Genomic DNA, 20,977 nt, shown 5'->3' with positions numbered 1-20,977 from the left:
GCCGAGTCATGGCTTGAGAATGTAGAAAAGGCCTCTAAGGCAATGGGTTGCAATAGAAACAATGACAAGGTTAAGTATGCTACGTATATGCTGGAAGGGAGAGCCCTTCATTGGTGGAAATGGATAGAACGGAAATATGAGCATCATGAGGGACCTTTTACTTGGGCGATGTTTCGCACCGAGTTTCTCACCAAGTTTTCCCCTCGTAGTACTCTATACCGTAAGCAACATGAGTTCACTAATTTGGTGCAAGATGACACGACTATAGAAGAATAAGAAGCAGAGTTTGACAGACTAGCTCGACATGTACCATCCTTGGTACTTGATGAAGAAACGAAAAGGAATAAATTTGAAAGGGATAGCTGGCTCCAATGTCCCTGAAAACTATGCCAACTTGGTGGAAAGGGCAAAGAAACTTGAGGTAAAGACAAGGTAGTGAGTCTAACGATGGTACATACCGACTTGGTGGAACCAGCTAAAGACCATGAGTCGTCGTCAAGGTAAAGACAAAATCACTTCTTGGGAAAAGTTAAAGAAGAAAATGAGAGCTGAATTTTTGCCTTATAATTATACTCGCACTCTTTATAAGCACTTGCAAAATCTTAGGAAAGGTAGTGATACGGTTGATGAATATACCTAGAAGTTTCACCAATTGGTTGCCTGGAATGACTTGACTGAGTCTGAAGAGCAATTGGTTTCGAGATATACTGGTGGTTTGAGGGAAAATATTCAAGATATGATAGATCTTTTTTATTGTTGGTCTTTGTTTGAGGCACATCAACGTGCAATTGCTTTGGAGAAACAACATTCTCATAATAGAAACTATGGTGGCATTTCTATTAGTAGTGCTAGACCTACTACACGAACAACTCAAAGTAATGCTCAAATACAAAGGCCAACACCGCAAGTGCAATCTACGCAAGTTTCCCAGACTCGTAATTTTAATCCGGTGCAAGGTAGCTTATCTACTATAAAGTACTTTAATTGTGGTAAGTTGGGCATAGGATGAATGAGTGCAAGAAGGGTAGGAGAGAAGGAAAGCAGATGTTTGTGGAAGAATATGAAGAAGTTGAAGCTGGTGGAATTTATGATTACACTGCACCACCTGTGTTTGACCCATATGATGACAATATGGAGGAGGAGGTCTTACAAGGTGATGTAGGGGAGGTGCTTGTTGCTAGAAAGGTGTTTTTAACACCAAAAGATGAGTCTAACGATGATTGGCTTCGCAACAATATTTTCCATATCTCATGCACCATTGGAGGAAAGGTTTGCCAGCTTGTAATTGACAGCGACTCGAGTGAGAACGTGGTTTTAGCAGAGGTTGTAAGAAAGCCTAGTCTGAAGACAGAGAAACATCCTAACCCTTACAGATTGGCATGGTTAAAGAAGAGTAATGAGGTTGCAATGACACAGAAATGCTTGGTTAATTTTTCGATTGGCAGTAGATACAAGGATCAGGCCTGGTGTGATGTAGTTGTTATGGACGCATGCCAGCTATTGTTGGGCCGCCCCTGGCAATATGATCGTGGAGCTATTCATGATGGTAGAAGAAACACTTACAGCTTTATGTTTGACGGAGTGAAGGCTACTCTTACTCCATCTTGAGTTGTTGGACTCAAACCAAAACCTGAGGAGAGTGCCAAGCTTCACAAGACATCTGGTTTTGCCAGTGCAATAGAGGAGTCTGGTATTGTGTATGTACTAGTAAATAAGATGGAGGGAGAGGAGTATGAAATACCAGAGTTGGTTAAGCCTTTGGTTGAGGAGTTCAGTGATGTATTTCCAGAGGATTTACCACCTGGATTACCACCCATGAGTGATGTGCAACATTGTATTGATTTGATTCCTGGTGCTAGCTTACCGAACATAGCTCATTATCGCATGAGTCATGTGGAGCATGCAGAGTTGCAAAGGCAGGTGTATGAGCTATTGGAGAGGGGATTCATTCGAGACAGCATGAGTTCGTGTGCAGTGCCAGCATTGTTGACTCCGAAGATGGATGGGAGTTGGAGGATGTGTGTTGATAGCCGAGCTATTAACAAAATTACTGTAATGTACATATTTCCTATCCCAAGGTTGGATGATTTATTGGACCGGCTTGCGGGTGCTAAAGTGTTTTCCAATTTGGACTGGAAGTCGGGTTATCATCAGATACAGATTAGACCTGGTGATAAATGGAAGATAGCTTTCAAGACCAGGGAGGGTTTGTACGAGTGGTTGGTCGTGCCATTTAGGTAGTCTAATGCCCCGAGTACGTTCATGCCGGTTATGAACAAAGTGCTCCGGCCTTTCATTGGTAGATGTGTGGTTGTCTAATTTGATGATATCCTTATTTATAGCACTGATAGTGATACTCACTTATTGCATTTGCGTGATGCTTTCATACTCTTCGCAAAGAGAAATTGTTTGCTACGATGAAGAAATGCATATTGATGTCCGATCATCTTGGGCTTTATTATCTTTGGAGAAGGCGTCACAGCCAAGGTTTTAAATTTCGGTTTCGGGATGCGTTTTGGTCCTCACCAAAACCGGAATTTCAGCCGAAATTTCGTAATTTCAGACGAAATCCATCGAAATCAGTTGACGTAATATTTTGTAACGTACCAAATTACGACGAAATCCCCGAAATTTCAGCCGGAATTTCAATAATTTAGGCTGAAATTTCAGGATAATATTAAATATTAAACAAAATCCCAATTTTTTTGTGATATTCCTTAAATTTCGACCGAAATTTCTGGGAAAACGAAATTTTGATCGAAATTTTCGAAATTTCAAAAATTTTGGTCAAACTTTTGTAACATTTCGACTTTACACCATTTCGGTTTCGCTCTCAACCGAAACCCGAAATTTTGGATTTCGGTCGAAATTTGAAACCTTGGTCACAGCAGACCAGTCAAAGGTTAAGGCTACGGTTGATTGGCCTTTACCCCAAACATTGCATGAGGCTAGGAGTTTTCACAACTTAGCATCATTCTATAGGAGGTTTATTCCCAATTTCAGCGCAATGATGACTCTATACACAGATTGCATGAAGAAGGGAGTGCCCTTTGTTATGACACCGGAGGCAGAGCAAAGCTTTGTAGAAATTAAAGTTAGATTGTCATGTACACCAGTGTTAGCTTTGTCAGACTTGAAGAAACCTTTCGAGGTTGATTGTGATGCTTCTAAGCTAGGCATTGGAGCAATGCTTAGTCAAGAAGGCAAGCCAGTTGCGTACTATAGCGAGAAGTTGAGTGGCTCTATATTCAACTACAACACTTATGATGTGGACTTCTATACAACAGTTCAGACATTGCGGCATTGGAGACATTATTTAGTGCACCGCGAGTTTATTTTATTTTCAGACCATGAGGCACTCGAGCATATTGGTAGTCAGTAGAAGCTAAGTGCTCGACATGCCAAGTGGGCAAGCTATTTACAGGAATTCACATTTGTGTTGAGACACAAATCGGGTACACAAATCTATATTCAACAAAGAAACCCTCCTGCTCTTAGCAGGAGGGTTTCTTTGTTGACTACTATGCGCGCTCAGGTATCCGGCTTTGATACTTTCAGTGATTTATTTTCTACTGACCCATTCTTTTCTGCTATTGTGAATGACGTCAAAACAGGTCACAAGGGAGATTATTTATTGCATGATGGATTTCTCTACAAGGGAAATCGTTTGTGTGCGCCAGATTGTTCTTGGAAGATGAGGATTGTGCAGGAGTTACATAATTAGGGTCACTTTGGGCGTGACAAGACCCTACAATTGATTGCAGCTACTTATTATTGGCCAAAGATGAAGAATGATGTTTTCAAGTATGTAGACAGCACACTTGTCAGATGGCCAAGGGTATTGCTTCTAATGTGGGTCTTTATTCACCATTGCCAGTGCCAGAGGGGCCATGGACAGATTTGACTATAGATTTTGTGTTGGGCCTTCCAAGAACGCGAAGGATGGGGTTGACTCTATCTTTGTTGTAGTGGAACGCTTCACAAAGATGGCTCACTTTATTGCTTGCAGGAGAACCATGGATGCATCTCATATTGTAGGTCTATTTTTTCAAGTTTGTTAGACGCTTTTGGAGGAGCTTGTGGAGATGCATGGGAACCAAGCTTAGCTTTAGCAGTGCCTATCAACCTGATGCAGATTTTAGGCCTAAGAGGCATATTTGCCCTATAGATTTCTAGGCATTTATTTTCCATGTTATTTAGTTTTTAGGCTTTTATTTTCCATGTTATTTAGAATTAGGAAGTTTAGTCTTTTAGGAATTCTTATTTTAATAGGTTTCTATCTTTTAGGTTGTTATTTGCCAATTTATAGGCCTCTTTACAGCTTATTTTGTAACTTTTAATGATTATTGAATAAATATTCTTCTCCCTTTAATTCTGGTTTTCTTCTTCTCTCTTCTCATATTCTTCTCTTCTCCCCTAATTTCGTCTCTTCTTCTCTTCTTATTCTTCTTCTATTCTTCTTCTTCTTCCCCTATTCTTCTTCCATTCTTCTCCTTCTATTCTCTTATTCTTCTAATTCTATCCCCTTTCGTCTATTTCTCTCCCCTTTCCTCAATTTCTCTTCACGATGCTACACCAATTTGCTATCAAAGCTTTTCTTTGTAAGATCCTACATCAATTTGGTATCAGAGCCAAAGATCCAAGTAGTCCCAATCGTTTTCCCTCTTTTCAACGCTTCACCAACAACAATTCAACCGTGCTAGACTTCCGGGCATCTTACAATTGATTTTACACCGCCTTTCACCTGTGAACAAAAACCTTGACCCAAAACAGTCCCAAATTGCAGGTTTCTAGGTGAAATCCAGTTCCAAAACCCAGCCATTCTCACCAGAAAGCTATCGAGGATGGAGGAACTGGCTGTTTTTATCTCCCTCGTCTCCAAGGTCTGTACCGAGCTTGAGGGTTTGAAGAATCTAGAGTATCCCTCCCTCGCCTCTAAGGTTTGTACCGAGCTCGAATCCCACGTTGGCTGCAATGATAAGGTCTTAGCCGAGTTTATCATAGATCTGGAGTCCGTAGAAGAATTTGACACCAAATTGAAGGAAAATGGTACCGAAATGCCCGATTATTTCGTCAGGACTCTGTTCACGACTATCCACGCCATGCTCCCTCCGAAACCAAAATCCGAGATTGGAAACCCTAAGGCCGTAGTTGACACAAGGATAGAGGAAGAGACTCTAGGTTTGGGGCCAGACACAAGGATGAAGGAAAATATAGCAAGGAGAGATATATGGATGAAAGGCCGAACCATACATGGACTCGTAGGAAGATGGAGCGATCTGGAGATAGCGGGAGATGGAGCCAGGGGTTGAAGGGTCAAAAGGATTGGAGCTGCCCTAACTGTGGGTATCATAATTTCAACTGGATGAGGAATTGCCGCTGGTGTGCAGACGTTAGTCAGAAGATGAAGCTTACAACGGCGGTGAAACCAGGTATGAAGCAAGCAAGATTCAACGAAGATGGGAGAATAGTAGAGGGAGGCTGGCCTGACTCAGGTGAGATTTTAACCAGTTCGGAGGGCGGAATTCGACTCTTATCAATCTCGGGGTAAGGAATAGATGAAAGGCAAAATCATTTAAAGGCTTGCTTGGTAGGAAAGACAATGGAGATGGAATGGAATATCAGGGAGCTTTGGAGCTAGGCAAGAAAGCACTGGGCATTCAGTCCCTACCTGGGCCCTGCCTCCTTACTAAAAATGAAGTCATGTTCATGTTTGACTTGTTTGACTGTGAGGATCTAGCTCTAAAGGTCCTAAATATGGGTGATAAAGCATGTGATATGTATCTTTTATCCCTTAAAATGTGGGATCCTGATTATCAACAAGGAGAGGGGATTTTTGGGTAAACTTTTATGGCATTCCCTTTCATGTTTGGGCAACCTCCACTGTTGAAGCTCTGGGAAGCTGTCTCGGACTTGTGCTGGAGATACGAATGGGGGAAAACAATGGCCAGTGCATGAGCTATGCATCGGCGAAAATCCATACATCAAAATGGAAATTATTACTACCTTTTTTACGACTCCGAGTTCAGAATTCCTATTTTGTGATAGGATTGGAGGTTCAAAATTCGTATCTGCTACCAATGGAGGGGCCTAAGGGGGAGAAGTGCCCTTACCGACGGCAATGACAGTTCCCCACCGGGAAGATGTTTTGGCATGTTCTATGGCCAACGGTCAATCGCATCTTGACAGCTGTTGGGATGGATGACAGTAGAAAAAATGTTCTGAGCACGGAAGTTCGAACGGGTCAATGGGAAGCGCTTTCAAATTTTAAATTTCAAATGCAAAAAGCAGTTCAAATAAGGGCATTGAAAAGGTGACGACTGGAGAGAGAAAGAGATGGCGTGAAAGAAATGTTGCGAGCTCACCCGGACTCGAAGCCAAAGTTAAGTGGGCCCTAGAAATTCTGAAAAGAAGTGCGGGTGGACCGAAGTTCAAAAAAGGGCTCTCGACGACAAGAAATAATCAAAATCGAGAATGGAAGCGCAAAGGACCTGGTGGTGATTACAGAATCTAAAATAATGGGAGCCACAGACCTTCTCATCAATAAACTATGGTAAGAAATCATCGGGAATGGGTTGCTACGCCATCGGTGGGGACGGCTGTAGGTATTATCGTAATCTGGAAGGAGAGTAAATTTATTAGAAAAGGAGCCAGTATTGGGGTGAACTGCCTCCGATCCGAAATGCACATCAGGGTGCATTGATTATCCCAAAGGGTGTCTTCTAAAGCACTCCAGGTGGATGGGACTTCTTGGGGAATTTTTTGGTTTTTTTGGTGAAAGAAGTGAATGTTGGGAAGACCTGGAAGGTGATTGAATACGGTATAGATATTTGGGTGTTGTTTAGTTTATCTCTTTTGGACTGTGGTGCCGGCATGTCGGTCCAGTCCACCTTAATATTTTGTAATGCAGGATGGAACTACTGGTCCCGATTGCTATCTTAATACTAATGAAATATGTCAATTTTCAAAACAAAAAAACCAACCACTCTCACTTTCCCCTTTAATCTGTAACCCTCTTTAACAACACCCTAACCCTAGCCCTAGACTACAAGTTTCAGAAGTTTCCTCATCCCCTTCATCCTTGCAGATTGTACCCACACCAATAATCCTCCAGTTCAGCTAAAGAAGACAATCACCAGCCGGATCTTCATCGCCATGAACCAGTGAGCTTGATATTTTGGTCTTCTTGCAGTGCTTTCTCAGGAAAGGAAACCTACTTCTCCTTCTGCGAACCAATTGTTTCGTAAGATAGGAGGAAACCCACGCTTTCCTTCTATCAACAGTAATATAATAAGGTAAGTTACCTTACTGCTTTATTTTTTTGAGGTAGGTTTCGACATACCATTCAAAGGGAAAAAGTGGTATCTTATCGGATACTTACCATGCAACATTAATAAGAGGGCATGTTACCGTGGCAAGTGGCATCCAACATTAGCTTTGTTATTAGTTTCCACAAAAGCCTGCAAGTTACTGGTCAAAGTTACTTTTTGATGCAAGTTACCTTTTTACCCAAAAGAAAGGAGATCGCGTGAGGGATATGCAACTTGCCCAAAGTGTTTCTTGACTTGCAAGTCAAGTCAGTCAGAAATAATAAGAAAAAGTTGCTGTTATTTTAGAAGGAAGAGCTACCTAGAGTTATTTTAGGCACTTTACTCTCTCATTTCTATTATTCAGCAAGTAGGTACGTACCATCAAAAGTGATTTCATACACCCCCCTCCTTTTTCCTTTCAGCACCCCCCATCTTGCCTTTTCTTTAAAAAAAAAAAAATAACTCTCATACACCACCCCTTTTTTTTCCAGTAGGCATCCCCACTTAGTTTTAACAGAACCTTCCATACCCCATCTTTTTCCTTGGGCACCCCCACTTACGATATTTGTGCATTGATTCCACCCCCATCTTTTACCTTTAGGCACCCCCCAACAAAACATAAAAATCAGAAAAAAAAAAAAGAAAAAAAAAAGAGAAATTCCCTCTCTCTCCCTCTCTCTACTTTCTCTCTCTACCCCATCTCATTTTCTCTCTCTTCAATCGGGCACTTTCCGCTCAAAATTTGATTTTGCCATCAACACGAAAGTTATTCGTGACAACTTTTAGAGCGCATCCAGCCTATTTTCAACAGCGGACAGCAGTCTTCAGCACAGTTTCAGCAGCCATCTCATTCGTTGATCGTGCCCCTTCTTCCGATCATCAGCTTTCACTCATCCGATTTCAGATCCGCGACAAACATTGTGCTTCTTTCGACATGCCAGACAAATCAGACAGTTGACTTCAGTTTTCGACATCGATCCCTATGTCTCCACCATTTATTCTATATTTTGATGGGCACGACGAAAGCTATTGGAATGGACACACTCCCTTTAGCTATTATGAGGATGCACGTTTACAGTAGATTGATGCTCTAAACGCTTATCATGAGTACAATGGCCATAATCACCAAGCGACTATTTACTGGGCTAAAGAAACTGTGCGACGACAAGCCCGATGCTCATGGGAGCACATGGAAACGAACCGTCGTAGAAGAAGCGAGCCTCCAATCTGTCGTTGGAAGGATGTTCGTGATTTATTTTATGGCTCTTTATATGCTCCACTATCTACGGAGATTGAAGCGTGAAGAAGTTGCTCGACGAGAAGAAGCAGCTCGCCGTAAACAAGAAGCAGCAGCCCGTCGTGCACGCGAAGCTAAAACTGAAGCTGAGAATTTAGAGCGTCGCATGCATGAGTCAGATTTGCAGAGCCGCTCCACTACCCATTGATGTTATTATTACGGGTCCAGATGCTAGTATTGATGAGATCATTGATGTTGAGCCTTTGATTCCATCAGATTCAGACTCTGAGATGGACGATCCAGAGTAAGAGACTCAGTTGATTGCTGATATCGACATCGTTGCGCATGATGCTTCTGAGATTTCTGCCGCACCGATTGCCGATCATCTAGAGAGTGAGTTTCACTCTTCTGAGGCAGATATTGTGGCAGATCCACGTGAGACTGATCCATTGCCTGAGTCTGAGCCGAGTGACCAGATCGTTGAGGCATTACCAGAGCATACACAGCACGAGTTGATCATTGAGGATGCCGATTCCATATCATTACATGAGCACACTGATAGCATTGCTTCTCCAGTAGATGCCCCGATTGAGATGATTATGGAGGTCGAGCCCGCCGATTTCAGTGCACAAGATGACCATCTTGATCCTGATCATGGATTGATACTGCCCATAGCTGTTTTGCCGATCCAGAAGGAGTACGTTGCGATCTTCTCAGCTAGTTTACTTCTCCAACGCAGATTCTGTTCCCATGTGTCTACATGGGCACTTTCTTTCCTCTTCTTCTACCGACCTTGCAGATGCTTCTCCCGATTGTCTCGAGCGTTAGACATCATGATTGCTTCCACCGGATTACGCGTTCTACTACTTCAGTGGATTGTTTACATCTTTGACCCAAGTGGACTAGAACTCGAGAGCGAGTTCTTTTTCAACCGGGGGAGAATGATGTAGATTTTAGGCCTAAGAGGCATATTTGCCCTTTAGATTTCTAGGCATTTATTTTCCATGTTATTTAGTTTTTAGGCTTTTATTTTCCATGTTATTTAGAATTAGGAAATTTAGTCTTTTAGGAATTCTTATTTTAGTAGGGTTTTATTTTTTAGGTTGTTATTTGCCAATTTATAGGCCTCTTTACAGCTTATCTTGTAACTTTTGATGATTACTGAAGAAAGATTATTCTCCCTCTAATTCTGGTTTTCTTCTTCTCCGTTCTCATATTCTTCTCTTCTACCCTAATTTCGTCTCTTCTTCTCTTCTTATTCTTCTTCCCCTATTCTTCTTCTATTCTTCTCCTTCCATTCTCTTCTTCTTCTAATTCTATCCCCTTTCGTTTATTTCTCTCCCCTTTCCTCAATTTCTCTTCACGGTGCTACATCAATTTGGTATCAAAGCTTTTCTTTGTAAGATCCTACATCACAACCTCAAATAGATGGGCAAATTGAGATGGTGAAAAGTAGCTTGGGGAATTTATTACGGAGCTTGGTTGGTTCTAATCCTCAGCAGTGGGACCATGTATTAGCTCAGGCTAAGTTTGCATTCAACAGATCCAAGAATAGAACCACGGGATTGAGCCTTTTTGAGATCTTGTATGGTCCTAATCCTAGGTGTGCCCTTGACTTAGCACCCATTCCGTAGCTTGGCAAATCTTGTAGCAAGAGAAGCTGCATAAAACTAGTCAACCATACAAGGAGAAGGCTGATCAGCATCGTAGATGGGTTGTATTTGATGTTGGAGAATATGTTTGGGCTATGCTAACTAAAGATAGAGTACCCGCTGGTGAGTACAACAAGTTTAGTAAAAGAAAGATTGGGCCTTGCGAGAATGTGAAGAAAACTAATAACAATGCATATAGGCTCAAACTTCCCCCAGCCACATCAGGACGCATGATGTGTTCAATGTGAAACACCTCATGCCATATCATGGAGATTCTTCAGAAGACAAGCCGAACTCGAGGGCAAATTCTTTCCAATCCGAGGAGGATGATGCAAACCGGGATCTTGCCGAGGACTTTTGGGATAAGTTTGACAGGGTTAGGCGACCACGGAGCACCAGGATCCGAGCATGATTCCCTTCCTAGCTGTTTGCCACAGCTTTCTAATTTTATTTACTTTCTTATTTTATTTTTGACAGATTTTCTACTTTCCTAGTTGGTTTGGGATTACAGATTTTCTACTTTCCTAGTTGGTTTGGGATTTCTAATTTTTTATTTGAGCTTGCTATTTTGTGATTGAGGCTATAAAAGCCTAGAAACGGATGGTAATAGTAGTTTTTGGACTGTTTCTTTGATCCGGAGATAAGAAATAAAATTCCTTCTCTTTGGGAATTTTCATAACTGTGAATTCCTCTTGGCTTGATCGCTTAATGTTCTAATAAGAATCTAAGACGTATCCATTGTCATTCGCTTGATTGTTCATTGTTTATCTGATTTCTTGGAATATTTTAGGGAAATCTAATGTCTTACTAGATTTTCCGAAAAAGTTCCGATCCATCAGAGTTTGATTTGCCTATTTTCTTGTTGTTTTTGCTGTAATCCCTTCTAGGATTACATCAGCTATTAACTTTCTTTTTTGAACATGCCTCATCGCCAAAATGATTTAAGAATTTCAGGGTTTGTTTGTATTGCTGGAATCAGGAATCAGAATCAGCATCCCTATTCAGGATAAGGAGGAATCGGAATACCACCTCTTGGACGGGAAACAGATGGTGCCACAAATTCCCCAATCTATTCTGCCCCGGTGCCAACTCCGCCCCCATATTTCATTCCTTTATTTGAACCAAACGCTGGAATTGTGGATTCAGAATAGGATGCCTATCCAATTCCTGATTCGGGCAATCTAAACATACCTTTGAAGTTTACAACTAAACCCAATGTATTACTTCCTCATTTGTTCCAACCAATTTCTTTTTCTTTGAAAGATAATTTTATTGGTCGAGAAAAGAGGAACCAAGCATAGGGCATGATCCCCCAAAGAAAAAAAAAAAGGAATAAATAAGAAAGGAGAAAATACAAGAAGAAAATAAAACTATTCCCACATTACAGAATACGAACAGTAGAAGACACATTCACGAGTTTCCTATTAACCCCCCTCTGAGGCCGATCACCCTCAATCTAATTTGCAGTACAAGGAATATGAGAGACTGAGATAGAGCATGTCAAACATAAGTCTCTGATGTGAGAAATAATAATACAAATCTCCAGGACTCTGGACATTTGTTAGACTAAGGAACAAAGTTAGAGAAGTCCCCTGTCATCCATTAATGTATGGCGATTTGTGATTGGTAGACCCTTAAACCTTCTAAAAGTGCACTAGTTTAATTAGAATCACACTAATTTCATTAGAATTGGCCCCACAATTCCTATTCGATTTCTTACATCACATTCCTTATACTTTGGAAATAACGAGCATTTAAGGATCTCCTTTTCCTAAATTGTCTCTTTGAAATTATCAAATCCCCAATTCCTATGATGATAAAGTTAGGGAAATGATATTTGCCCCACTCTGACGGATAAAATCCCCCCCGTCAAATGTTATTCGTTAAGTTTTAAAGGCAAAGAAAAACATTAAAGGGGGTGAATTTATCCTCAGGCAGTGAACCATTCTCACAGAAACTGTTAAGGGAGGGGGAGGGGGGTGCAGGGGTATCATTACCCTAAAGTTATACCACTTAAAACTGATGCTACAGGAGGAGACTTTAATAGCAGTTTTGACAAGTTACCGGTTTTGAAAGATATGTTAGCAATTCAATCAAACTTTCAAACCTTAAAATTGTACCTTTCAAAAAGAAATCGAACATTCTAAATTGACAAAAATGAATATGTAAGTATTTTGGTAAAATACAATTTTGTCAATGCCAATATCCTATTTAAATGAAGACAAATCAGCACTGCTTCACGGTGTTACGAAGATTGTAAACCAACTCGTGGATGATGATGGAGCTAAAACGAGAACCCTCCGAAGGCTCAATTAAAGATGTCAGATGCGGAGAAATGGGTGCTGAAAAGACACTGAGCCACTTAGGGATGCATTGAGAATTTCAAATATCCATTTTTCATTCTTATAGTTTTTTTATAGTGGAACATGAGTTACAATTTTCAATCTCGAGAAGTATTCTTAAAAGCTTTTTTTGGCTGTTTTCATTTATGAAATTGGAATTAATATAGGTTTTGAAAATAAGCAACATAGTGGACAAGGTTTTTAATAAACAAAAATGGGCACCTTTTTCCACAGGATCAGTTTTGATAGGTATCACTAGATTTTCATTTTGAAAAACTACCCCCAACTTTCTAGAATAGCTCAAAGATGAAATTGCCTCAATGAATGGGTAAGATCCAAGGCAGGATGGAGGAACACCATCCAAGAAAAAGGGGAAGAAGCAATGAACCAGACCGTTACTGTGCCATTCTCCCATGCATCATCAGCACAGTAGCTCCTGATGTCAGCACAGGGGCTCAGAAGGTTCGGTAGGGCTAGGAAATTAAAAAGATTTAAATCATTTTCCATGAATTGCATGTATTTAGTTCGACTTTTAAATAGGTTATAGAAGGGTATAGAAGGGCATTGATTGGAAATTCTAATAGGACTGTTAGACTTGGAAGTTTCTAAATTTGATTACAGAACTTCTAATCAGAGCAGGTAGATATTAGAGCAGGCTAATTCCTGCATTAATTGGTATGGAGTATGATAATTCCTTATTATAATTTGAATCTTAAGAAAAAATTGAGAACACATTTCATTTTCTCACAATGCATTGAGAAACTTCCATTGGCAACAGCATGAAAATAAATTAATTTTTGAAGAAAAGGCCAAAACCAGTATATGTGGAAGAAAAATAATAGTCATCACATATAGACACGGCACACAATTTAGACCAAATAACCAATAACCAACTTACAGTGGTGTGCTGGATGCCAGTTGACTTCCCAAGTAACTCATGCTCTTTGAGGAACAAGAGTTCACCATGGATGGGTAGAAAATGTTGTGGCTTCACAATCTTCAACACTTCCTCCTTTAACAATAGATATTACCTTTAGGAAATTTTCCATCTAATAACAACCAAGATTGGCATAATAAAGACTGACAAATATCAAATTTAGAAAAATGTATTTTGAAAGACATCAAGTTTGAAAAATCATTCTGTGAAATAAATGATAAAATTGCCAACTAAATTTTGTAGGAAGTTGAAATTAAATAATCAGACACCAAGACACATGAGTTGCAATTTAAAGAACTATACATAGAGGACACCCAACAGTTCAAACAATTCAACTTACCAGTTCCCCACGATATCCGTGGCCAGATGTATGCAAGCCCTCATTCTTACCCATAACAATTGTAGGGCCAAGCTCAGATATGCGGTTCATCATCTTCATCACTCGAGTCTCATTTCCAGGAATTACCTAGAAAGGAGAAACGACACAAAATCAACATATAAATGATGGAATGCTCACAATTTCTATAATTTTCCACAAAAGTGCACAATAATAGGACAGCATAAGTTAATGTAACAAAAAAAATAGTAATCCTAGGTAAAAGCTCCATGAAGTACAGGGTCTACAGACTACACCTATTGATTGATGAAGTTTCTCAGCAATCAGCAGACAGCAGTAGGCCATTAACAAGGGAACAGAAAAAAAAAAAAAAAAAGGTGGAAGATGTGAAATCAAAACAGAAAAGCTAAGTCATATCTGTAATGAAATCAAGGTTTTAAATTTCGGTTTCATAATGCGTTTTGGTACTCAACGAAACCGAAATTTTTGCCAAAATTTTGAAATTTCGTTCGAAATCCGACGAAATCTAAAAAAGGAATATTTTATCCCGTCTAAAATTTCGGGCGAAATTACCGCCCGAAATTTCAGGGAAATAATAAATAATGAATATTTTAACTTATCTTTTCTAAAATTTCGAACCGAAATTTCGACAGAAATTTCAAAATTTCGGTCGAAATAAAGTAACGTTTCAGGTATACCCAATTTCGATTTCGGTATAAACCGAAATGTCAAATTTTGGTCGAAATTTAAAACCTTGAATGAAATGGATCCTCATATGCCATTCAATGCACATTAGAAGGCGTGGATCGGCGATATAAATTATGACCACTTATGGACATAAAATGCAGGCATAAAATGAGACCCATAACACCACTTCTTAAAACCTTGGTGTCAAAGATGAAGCCTCAATGGATGCCTTTGACAGAAATAGTTCCAGAAATTATCACTGTAGTTTTCATGTTAGATGGAATATTGAAGAAAAACCAAGTGTGTCCATTCAAGTTTCAAAATACTAGAACAAAGAATTACCTTAGCAGAATAAACAATCACAATAACCAAGTGTGCCCATTCAAGTTTCCACAAACCAGCACAAAGAATTACCTTAGCGGAATATAAAATCACGTCATCCTTGCCCAGTTTGAGGGAATGGCTGGTTCCAAATGATGCAAGATTCAGAGCTGCACGTGGTTCTGCCTGACACAATACTACAGTCAAATGCTCGCTAAAATGCTTCAGTAAAGCATTTAACTGTAACGATCCATAATTGTGATATGCATTTTAGATTAACTTACTTGAGAGCCTGTTGTAACAATTAGCAAATCTTTTGGAGCATAAGCATTAATATCTTCCACTTTCACCTGTGCGGACGCACAATGATGAGAGAGAGAGAGAGAGAGAGAGAGAGAGAGAGAGGAAAATACATAACTAGCAGGATGAACATATTCTAAACCCAAAGAACTTTATTGATTAAGAATTAGATTCATACTTACCTAGAAAAACAAACAGAAAGAAGCAAACAGACAAATAAAATGAATTAACCTAGGTCAGATGAATGGTGGCACCGTCCTTCATAAACAACATATCATTCATATTTGCTCATACTTCCATGTGTGTCTGTGTCAATGATGTCAAAGGCATTTTGAGGCAGTTGGAAAAGCGGGCCCTAAGGTACTCGACGAGCAATAATAGCTTGGATGTAGATCCTACTATCAGCATGCATTCCCCATTTCTTCCAACTCTGAACCTACGGTAAACTAACTTATAGTCTGCCCTACACTCACTCCTATGCCTGCTCTTGCCCTTGTTCATGGTTCTAAGCTGCAAGGGTACCATGGTATTTTGAATCATAATTGGTGGGTAAGTAGTTGAGTAACCGCACGCACGCACGCGCGCGCGCGCACACACACACACACATATAGTAGGCCTTTGGGTAGAAACAGTGAGGAAAGACTTGATGGCTAGGAACATAACATAGAACATGACCTTGGATAGGAGAGAATGGAAGAAAATGATCCATGTAGATGATGAACCCAACTAGTGTCGGGATTAGACTTAGTCAATTTGAGCCGGGTAGATTCTTTCACTTTCTTCATGAAAATCTTCTAAAGGATTCATTAGCCGACCCCAACTAGTTTGGGACAAAGGCTTAGTTGAGTTGAGTGTGTGTAGTAAAGAAGGGAGAGAGAGAGAGAGAGAGAGAGAGAGAGAGAGAGAGAGAGAGTGTGTGTGTGTGTGTGTGTGTGTCTAGCCATTTTCACAACCCACTTTTTCATGTGAGGATGTCCAATTATGGTAGCTGCAATCGAGTAATTGGTAGTTGATATATTAGGTGGCTGGCCGTTAATATATCATTTCAATATATTTTTTTAAATCTCTAATGCTCTGTTTGGTTGCCGGGTTTTTTTTGTTCCCGGGAGTTATGTGGGAGAAAAAAATACCCTGGGAGATAGGTGGGAAAAAAAGTCCTGGAAGTATCCTGGTAAAATAAAAATCCCATGTTTGGTTATGTGGGAGAAAAAAATACCCTGGGAGATATGGTGGGAGAAAAAAATACCTTTGTTTGGTTGCTTGAACTGTTGGGTAGAAAAAAATTCTTCTCAAGCTTATTTTTGGTTCCTGGGTTTATTTTTGTTCCTGGGGTTATCTTGGGATGGGATGAAAAGGCAATCATTACAAAAGTGGGATTAAAAAATTCACCCCACAAGTAATCATTACAAGAGTGGGATTAAAATAAACCTAGTGCTAAAAGGCAACCAAACATGGGATGGAACCAAAATTTAACTTACTCTCCCACAAAACTCCCAGGCACAAAAAAAACCCGGCAACCAAACAGAGCATAATATCTTGTTCAAAATTTTAATATTTCCTTAAGAGGCACGGAGGAGCTCGAGGCAGTGTCTTGGGTAGCGAGGAGAGGAAGAATAGAGGGCCATCGTGATCGACTACTTAACCATTGTTGTCCCACTATCAACTACATCCTCTATCTCCATCAAGGGCCATGCCATGCCATCCCATCGTATGTCGCATCTGTCATATCTGATAGAATCCAGTTCAATAGCATTGTCGAATGATATCTCTTGAGCACCAGAGGCCTGTCGACTTGTATCAAACTAATTTTAAAACAACCAAAGCATGATAAAAGCATGGCATCTATATCTGATTCATTGAAGGAAATAGGAATTGGGTGAGAAAAATATATGATTGTGTTATTACCAATAATGAGAATGCTATAAAGAGCAGCTTTCGAGCTCCTTTCCTCTTGTCCAATATTGTAAAAAGGGATTAATGTAGACAATATGTCATTCATATTTGGCTAAAGATGCACCTATATACATGTCGTATCACCCATATATCAAGCTCTTTGTTGTTTTAATTTTTCCTAATGACATTTTGTGCAAATCTGGCACCCCATAGAATATCGTTCTTAGGAATTTCTTCAAAGTCAAACAACTTGAGCACACACGCACACACACACGCAGATATAATACATGCGTGTGTAGGGAGTTGCTAAGCAATTTCACGGAAAGCCATTCCGCTGCTCACTTTTGAAGAATAGAACAGTCACACAGGCTCACTTTTTAGCAGAATTTATCTTATTCATTTAATCCATCTCAGGTGGCTGTTCTCTCCTGAAAAAGTGAGCCGCAAAATGGGTTTCCACGAAATTGCCTAGCAACCCCCCTCCCTCCCCACACCCACACCCACTCACCCACCGTACCCACACACACACACACACACACACACACACACACACATATATATATATATATATATATATATATAAATAAATGGGATTTGCTAGTGTCCATCACAGAAGGCATTTCGCGGATGGCCTGTTGCATGTGATAGCAGCCACACAAGCTCACTTTTCAGCAAACTCTGTCTTCATTCATGACGTGGCTGCTCTCAAATGCAACAGACCATCCGTGAAATGCCTTCTACGATGGACGCTAGCAAATCCCTATATATATATATATATATATATATATATATATATATATATATATATAGCAGAAGAGAAATTGGATTTAACACGTCAGTGTGGATGATTTTTACCCTTTTTTGCCCTCCCCACATATCTGTACATACTATCTATGAGGGTAAAATAGACATTTTATTTCACCCGAAATATAGCACGTAAGCATTACTCCTTTACCATTAACCCCTTTGATGATATCTAACATCTAACTCTATGAGAAATTATTTGAGGGTAAAATCGTAATCTACATGCGAAAAGTACCTACACATGGTAACTGTCTATGACAATTACGGGGAAAAACTACTAAGAAGAGGTAAAGACATATGACAATGAACGGAAGAACTACTTTCTATTACTCATGCAGGACACTTGCAAAATATTGACGGATTCCGGGCACCTGAAGAGGAACAACAATTATGGAAACCTCTATCGATTGGAGGGCTAGGATCAGCCTATATCGATTGGAGGGCTACGATCAACCTATGAAAATGATTTTACAGGCACAACCGATTGATGTTGTGCTCCATCACATGGACGGTTTGAATCAACCTATATTTTTTGACTTTTTTTAACAAAAGGCACCCATTCAACCCACATATTTTCAATCCTACGCCCTCTTTTATGCTTTTTAACAAAGGCACCCATTAAAGCCACATAATTTCAATCCTACCCCCCTCCTTTATGCTTTTTTAATTATAGAAACCTCTATAGATTGAAGTGCTAGGATCAGCTTATGGAAATGATTTTATTGGCACAACCTATTGATGTTGTGTTCCATCACATGGACGGTTTGGATCAACCTATGATGTGGTCCATACAGTTCTTTGTCGGCCCGTGCATCGCACAGGGTTTTTTACTAGTATATATATATATATATATATATATAAGACCTGGCAAACGGGTGGACCGGGCCGGGTCAACCCGCGGGTGATGCGGGTGCAGGTCGGGTCATGAAATGACCCGCATTTTTGCAGGTAAGAATTTAGGTGACCCGCGCGGCCCTCGAGTGGGCCGGGTCAACCCGCGGGTGATGCGGGTGCAGGTCGGGTCATGAAATGACCCGCATTTTTGCAGGTAAGAATTTAGGTGACCCGCGCGGCCCTCGAGTGGGCCGGGTCAACCCGCGGGTCACCCGCAAATTCAAACAGTCGTTTATTTTGGGAAATGTTATCACTGGATTTTGATGAGGGCGGTATGGCCGGCACCGTGGGATGATCCAAACCGTCCATTAGATGGCCCACAGCCTAAATAGGTTGTCCCCCAAAAATCATTTCAATAGGTTGATCCTAACCCTCCGATCTATAGAGGGCTAGGATCAAGTGATCAACCCCCTAACATTCAGATAAGAGGGTTGGGATCAACCTATGGTGCCAGCCACAACCTATTTATATTCTATGGTGCCAGCCATAACCTATTCAGGCATCAAACCCTTAAAAATAGATTAGCATGACAAAATCACCATCCTTTGCATTAGAAAAAAAAGCCATCTAACTAGATTAGCATGACAAAATCACCACCCTTAAGAAAGCCAAATGACCCGCGGGTTGACCCGACCCGACCCGTGTTTTTGCTGGTTGGGTCACCCGCGGGTCAGTTTTGACGGGTCACTAAAACTCAGACCCGTGCCCGCAAATTTGCGGGTGGGTCGGATCGACTCGCGGGCACAGGTCGCGTTTGCCAGGTCTAATATATATATGGGAAAATTGTTTCTGAGCTCGAGCTCAAAAACGGTATGGGCCCACATCTTTTAGGTGATCCAAAGCATTCATTTGAAAGGCCCTTACATAGATAGGGTGTCCAAAAAAAATCAGGTCCATAGGATCATCCTAACCCTTCCGTTTGTGGAGGGAAAAATGGGCAGATTTGTGGAGAAACAGTATCTGTCCATTTTTCCCTGCACTTTTGGATAGGTTAGGACGATCCTATGGACCTGATTTTTGGTACACACCCTATCTATGTAAGGGATTTTCTTATATGAGCTAGACCTCACTAACATAGGGGGCCACATTGGTCAGCTGATCCAAAGCATTCATTTGATAGGCCCTCGTCGCACAAAAAATAAGCTTCATAGGATCATCCTAACCATTCCATTTGTTGAGGTTTTAAATGGGCAGATTTATAGAGGTTTATACCCGTCCATTTTAACCTCTGCAAATGGAAGGGTAAGGATGATCCTATGAAGCTGATTTTGGGGAACACCCTACCGATATGAGGGCCTATCAAATCAATGTGGGCCCCTATGTTAGTGAGGGCTAGCTCATATAAGCTCTAGCTCACAAACATTTTCCCCATATATATATATATATATATATATATATATATATATATATATATATAGTAAAAAAAACCCATGCGATGCACGGGCCGACAAAGAACTGTACGGACCACATCATTGGTTAATCCAAACCATCCATGTGATGGAACCCAACATCAATAGGTTGTGCCAGTAAGATCATTTACATAGGCTGATCCTAGCCCTCCAATCTATAGAGGTTTCCATAATTAAAAAAGCATAAAGGAGGGGGGTAGGATTGAAATTATGTGGCTTTAATGGGAGCCTTTGTTAAAAAGCATAAAGGAGGGCGTAGGATTGAAAATATGCGGGTTGAATGGGTGCCTTTGTTAGAAAAAGTCAAAAAAAGTGATGTCATTTTCATAGAATTTTGGGAGAAATTCAAATAATTCTCTCATTTTCTCTTCTGCTATATAGTATATAGATATATATACTGTTCAGATCTAATTTTACAAAAAAAAAAAAAAAAGGGAGAATGTACAAAACCTTCAGTAAAAAGAAAATTGGTCATAGTGCCATACAGATGCCTTTGGGATTGCTAACCAAAAAAAGTGCAACAATGACGGAGATGGAAAGATCAAAGCACTACCAAAAAAGATACAAAGAAGATGACAACAAAAGAACTTCTTAGCTTATTGTGAGATCGTTCTATCAAGTTGAGATTGCCTCAATATCGGTCGCGAGAAAAGCTTTGGCATTTATTGAAGTTGTAGGGTAGTTCGGACAGGGGATGAGAGCCCCAAGTCATCATGTGCTAAGAGTACATGTCTTGGGAAAAATAAGTAATATTAATAGATGATTTTTGAAGCCATCTAGAGATGCACGGACAGAATATGGTTGTACTTCAAGAGGAAGGGAGGATTGGGAAGGAAGGTATTAATTATTTTTTG

At 40.3% G+C, this 20,977-nt stretch overlaps 1 protein-coding gene across 3 annotated transcripts in view; it reads right to left on the bottom strand.

Annotated features, from left to right (window-relative positions):
- EMB2746 (RNA-metabolising metallo-beta-lactamase family protein) overlaps positions 1-20,977 on the bottom strand; it is an 87,102-nt gene that overhangs the window by 19,610 nt on the left and 46,515 nt on the right. For all 3 annotated transcript variants that reach the window (XM_077371704.1, XM_077371705.1, XM_077371706.1), the window contains 4 exons: positions 15,108-15,173; positions 14,917-15,009; positions 13,819-13,944; positions 13,440-13,553 (listed from right to left, as the gene is read on the bottom strand). In XM_077371704.1, coding sequence (XP_077227819.1) covers positions 13,440-13,553; positions 13,819-13,944; positions 14,917-15,009; positions 15,108-15,173 — 399 coding nt within the window. The remainder of the gene's footprint in view (positions 1-13,439; positions 13,554-13,818; positions 13,945-14,916; positions 15,010-15,107; positions 15,174-20,977) is intronic.

Source organism: Tasmannia lanceolata, unplaced genomic scaffold (assembly GCF_043159265.1).
Source record: "Tasmannia lanceolata isolate RefF3 unplaced genomic scaffold, GAP_Taslan_0.1 ptg000037l, whole genome shotgun sequence".
Classification (NCBI taxonomy): Eukaryota; Viridiplantae; Streptophyta; class Magnoliopsida; order Canellales; family Winteraceae; genus Tasmannia; species Tasmannia lanceolata.
Note: the sequence above shows the minus strand (reverse complement) of the source record. Positions and strands in the feature narration are given on the sequence as shown.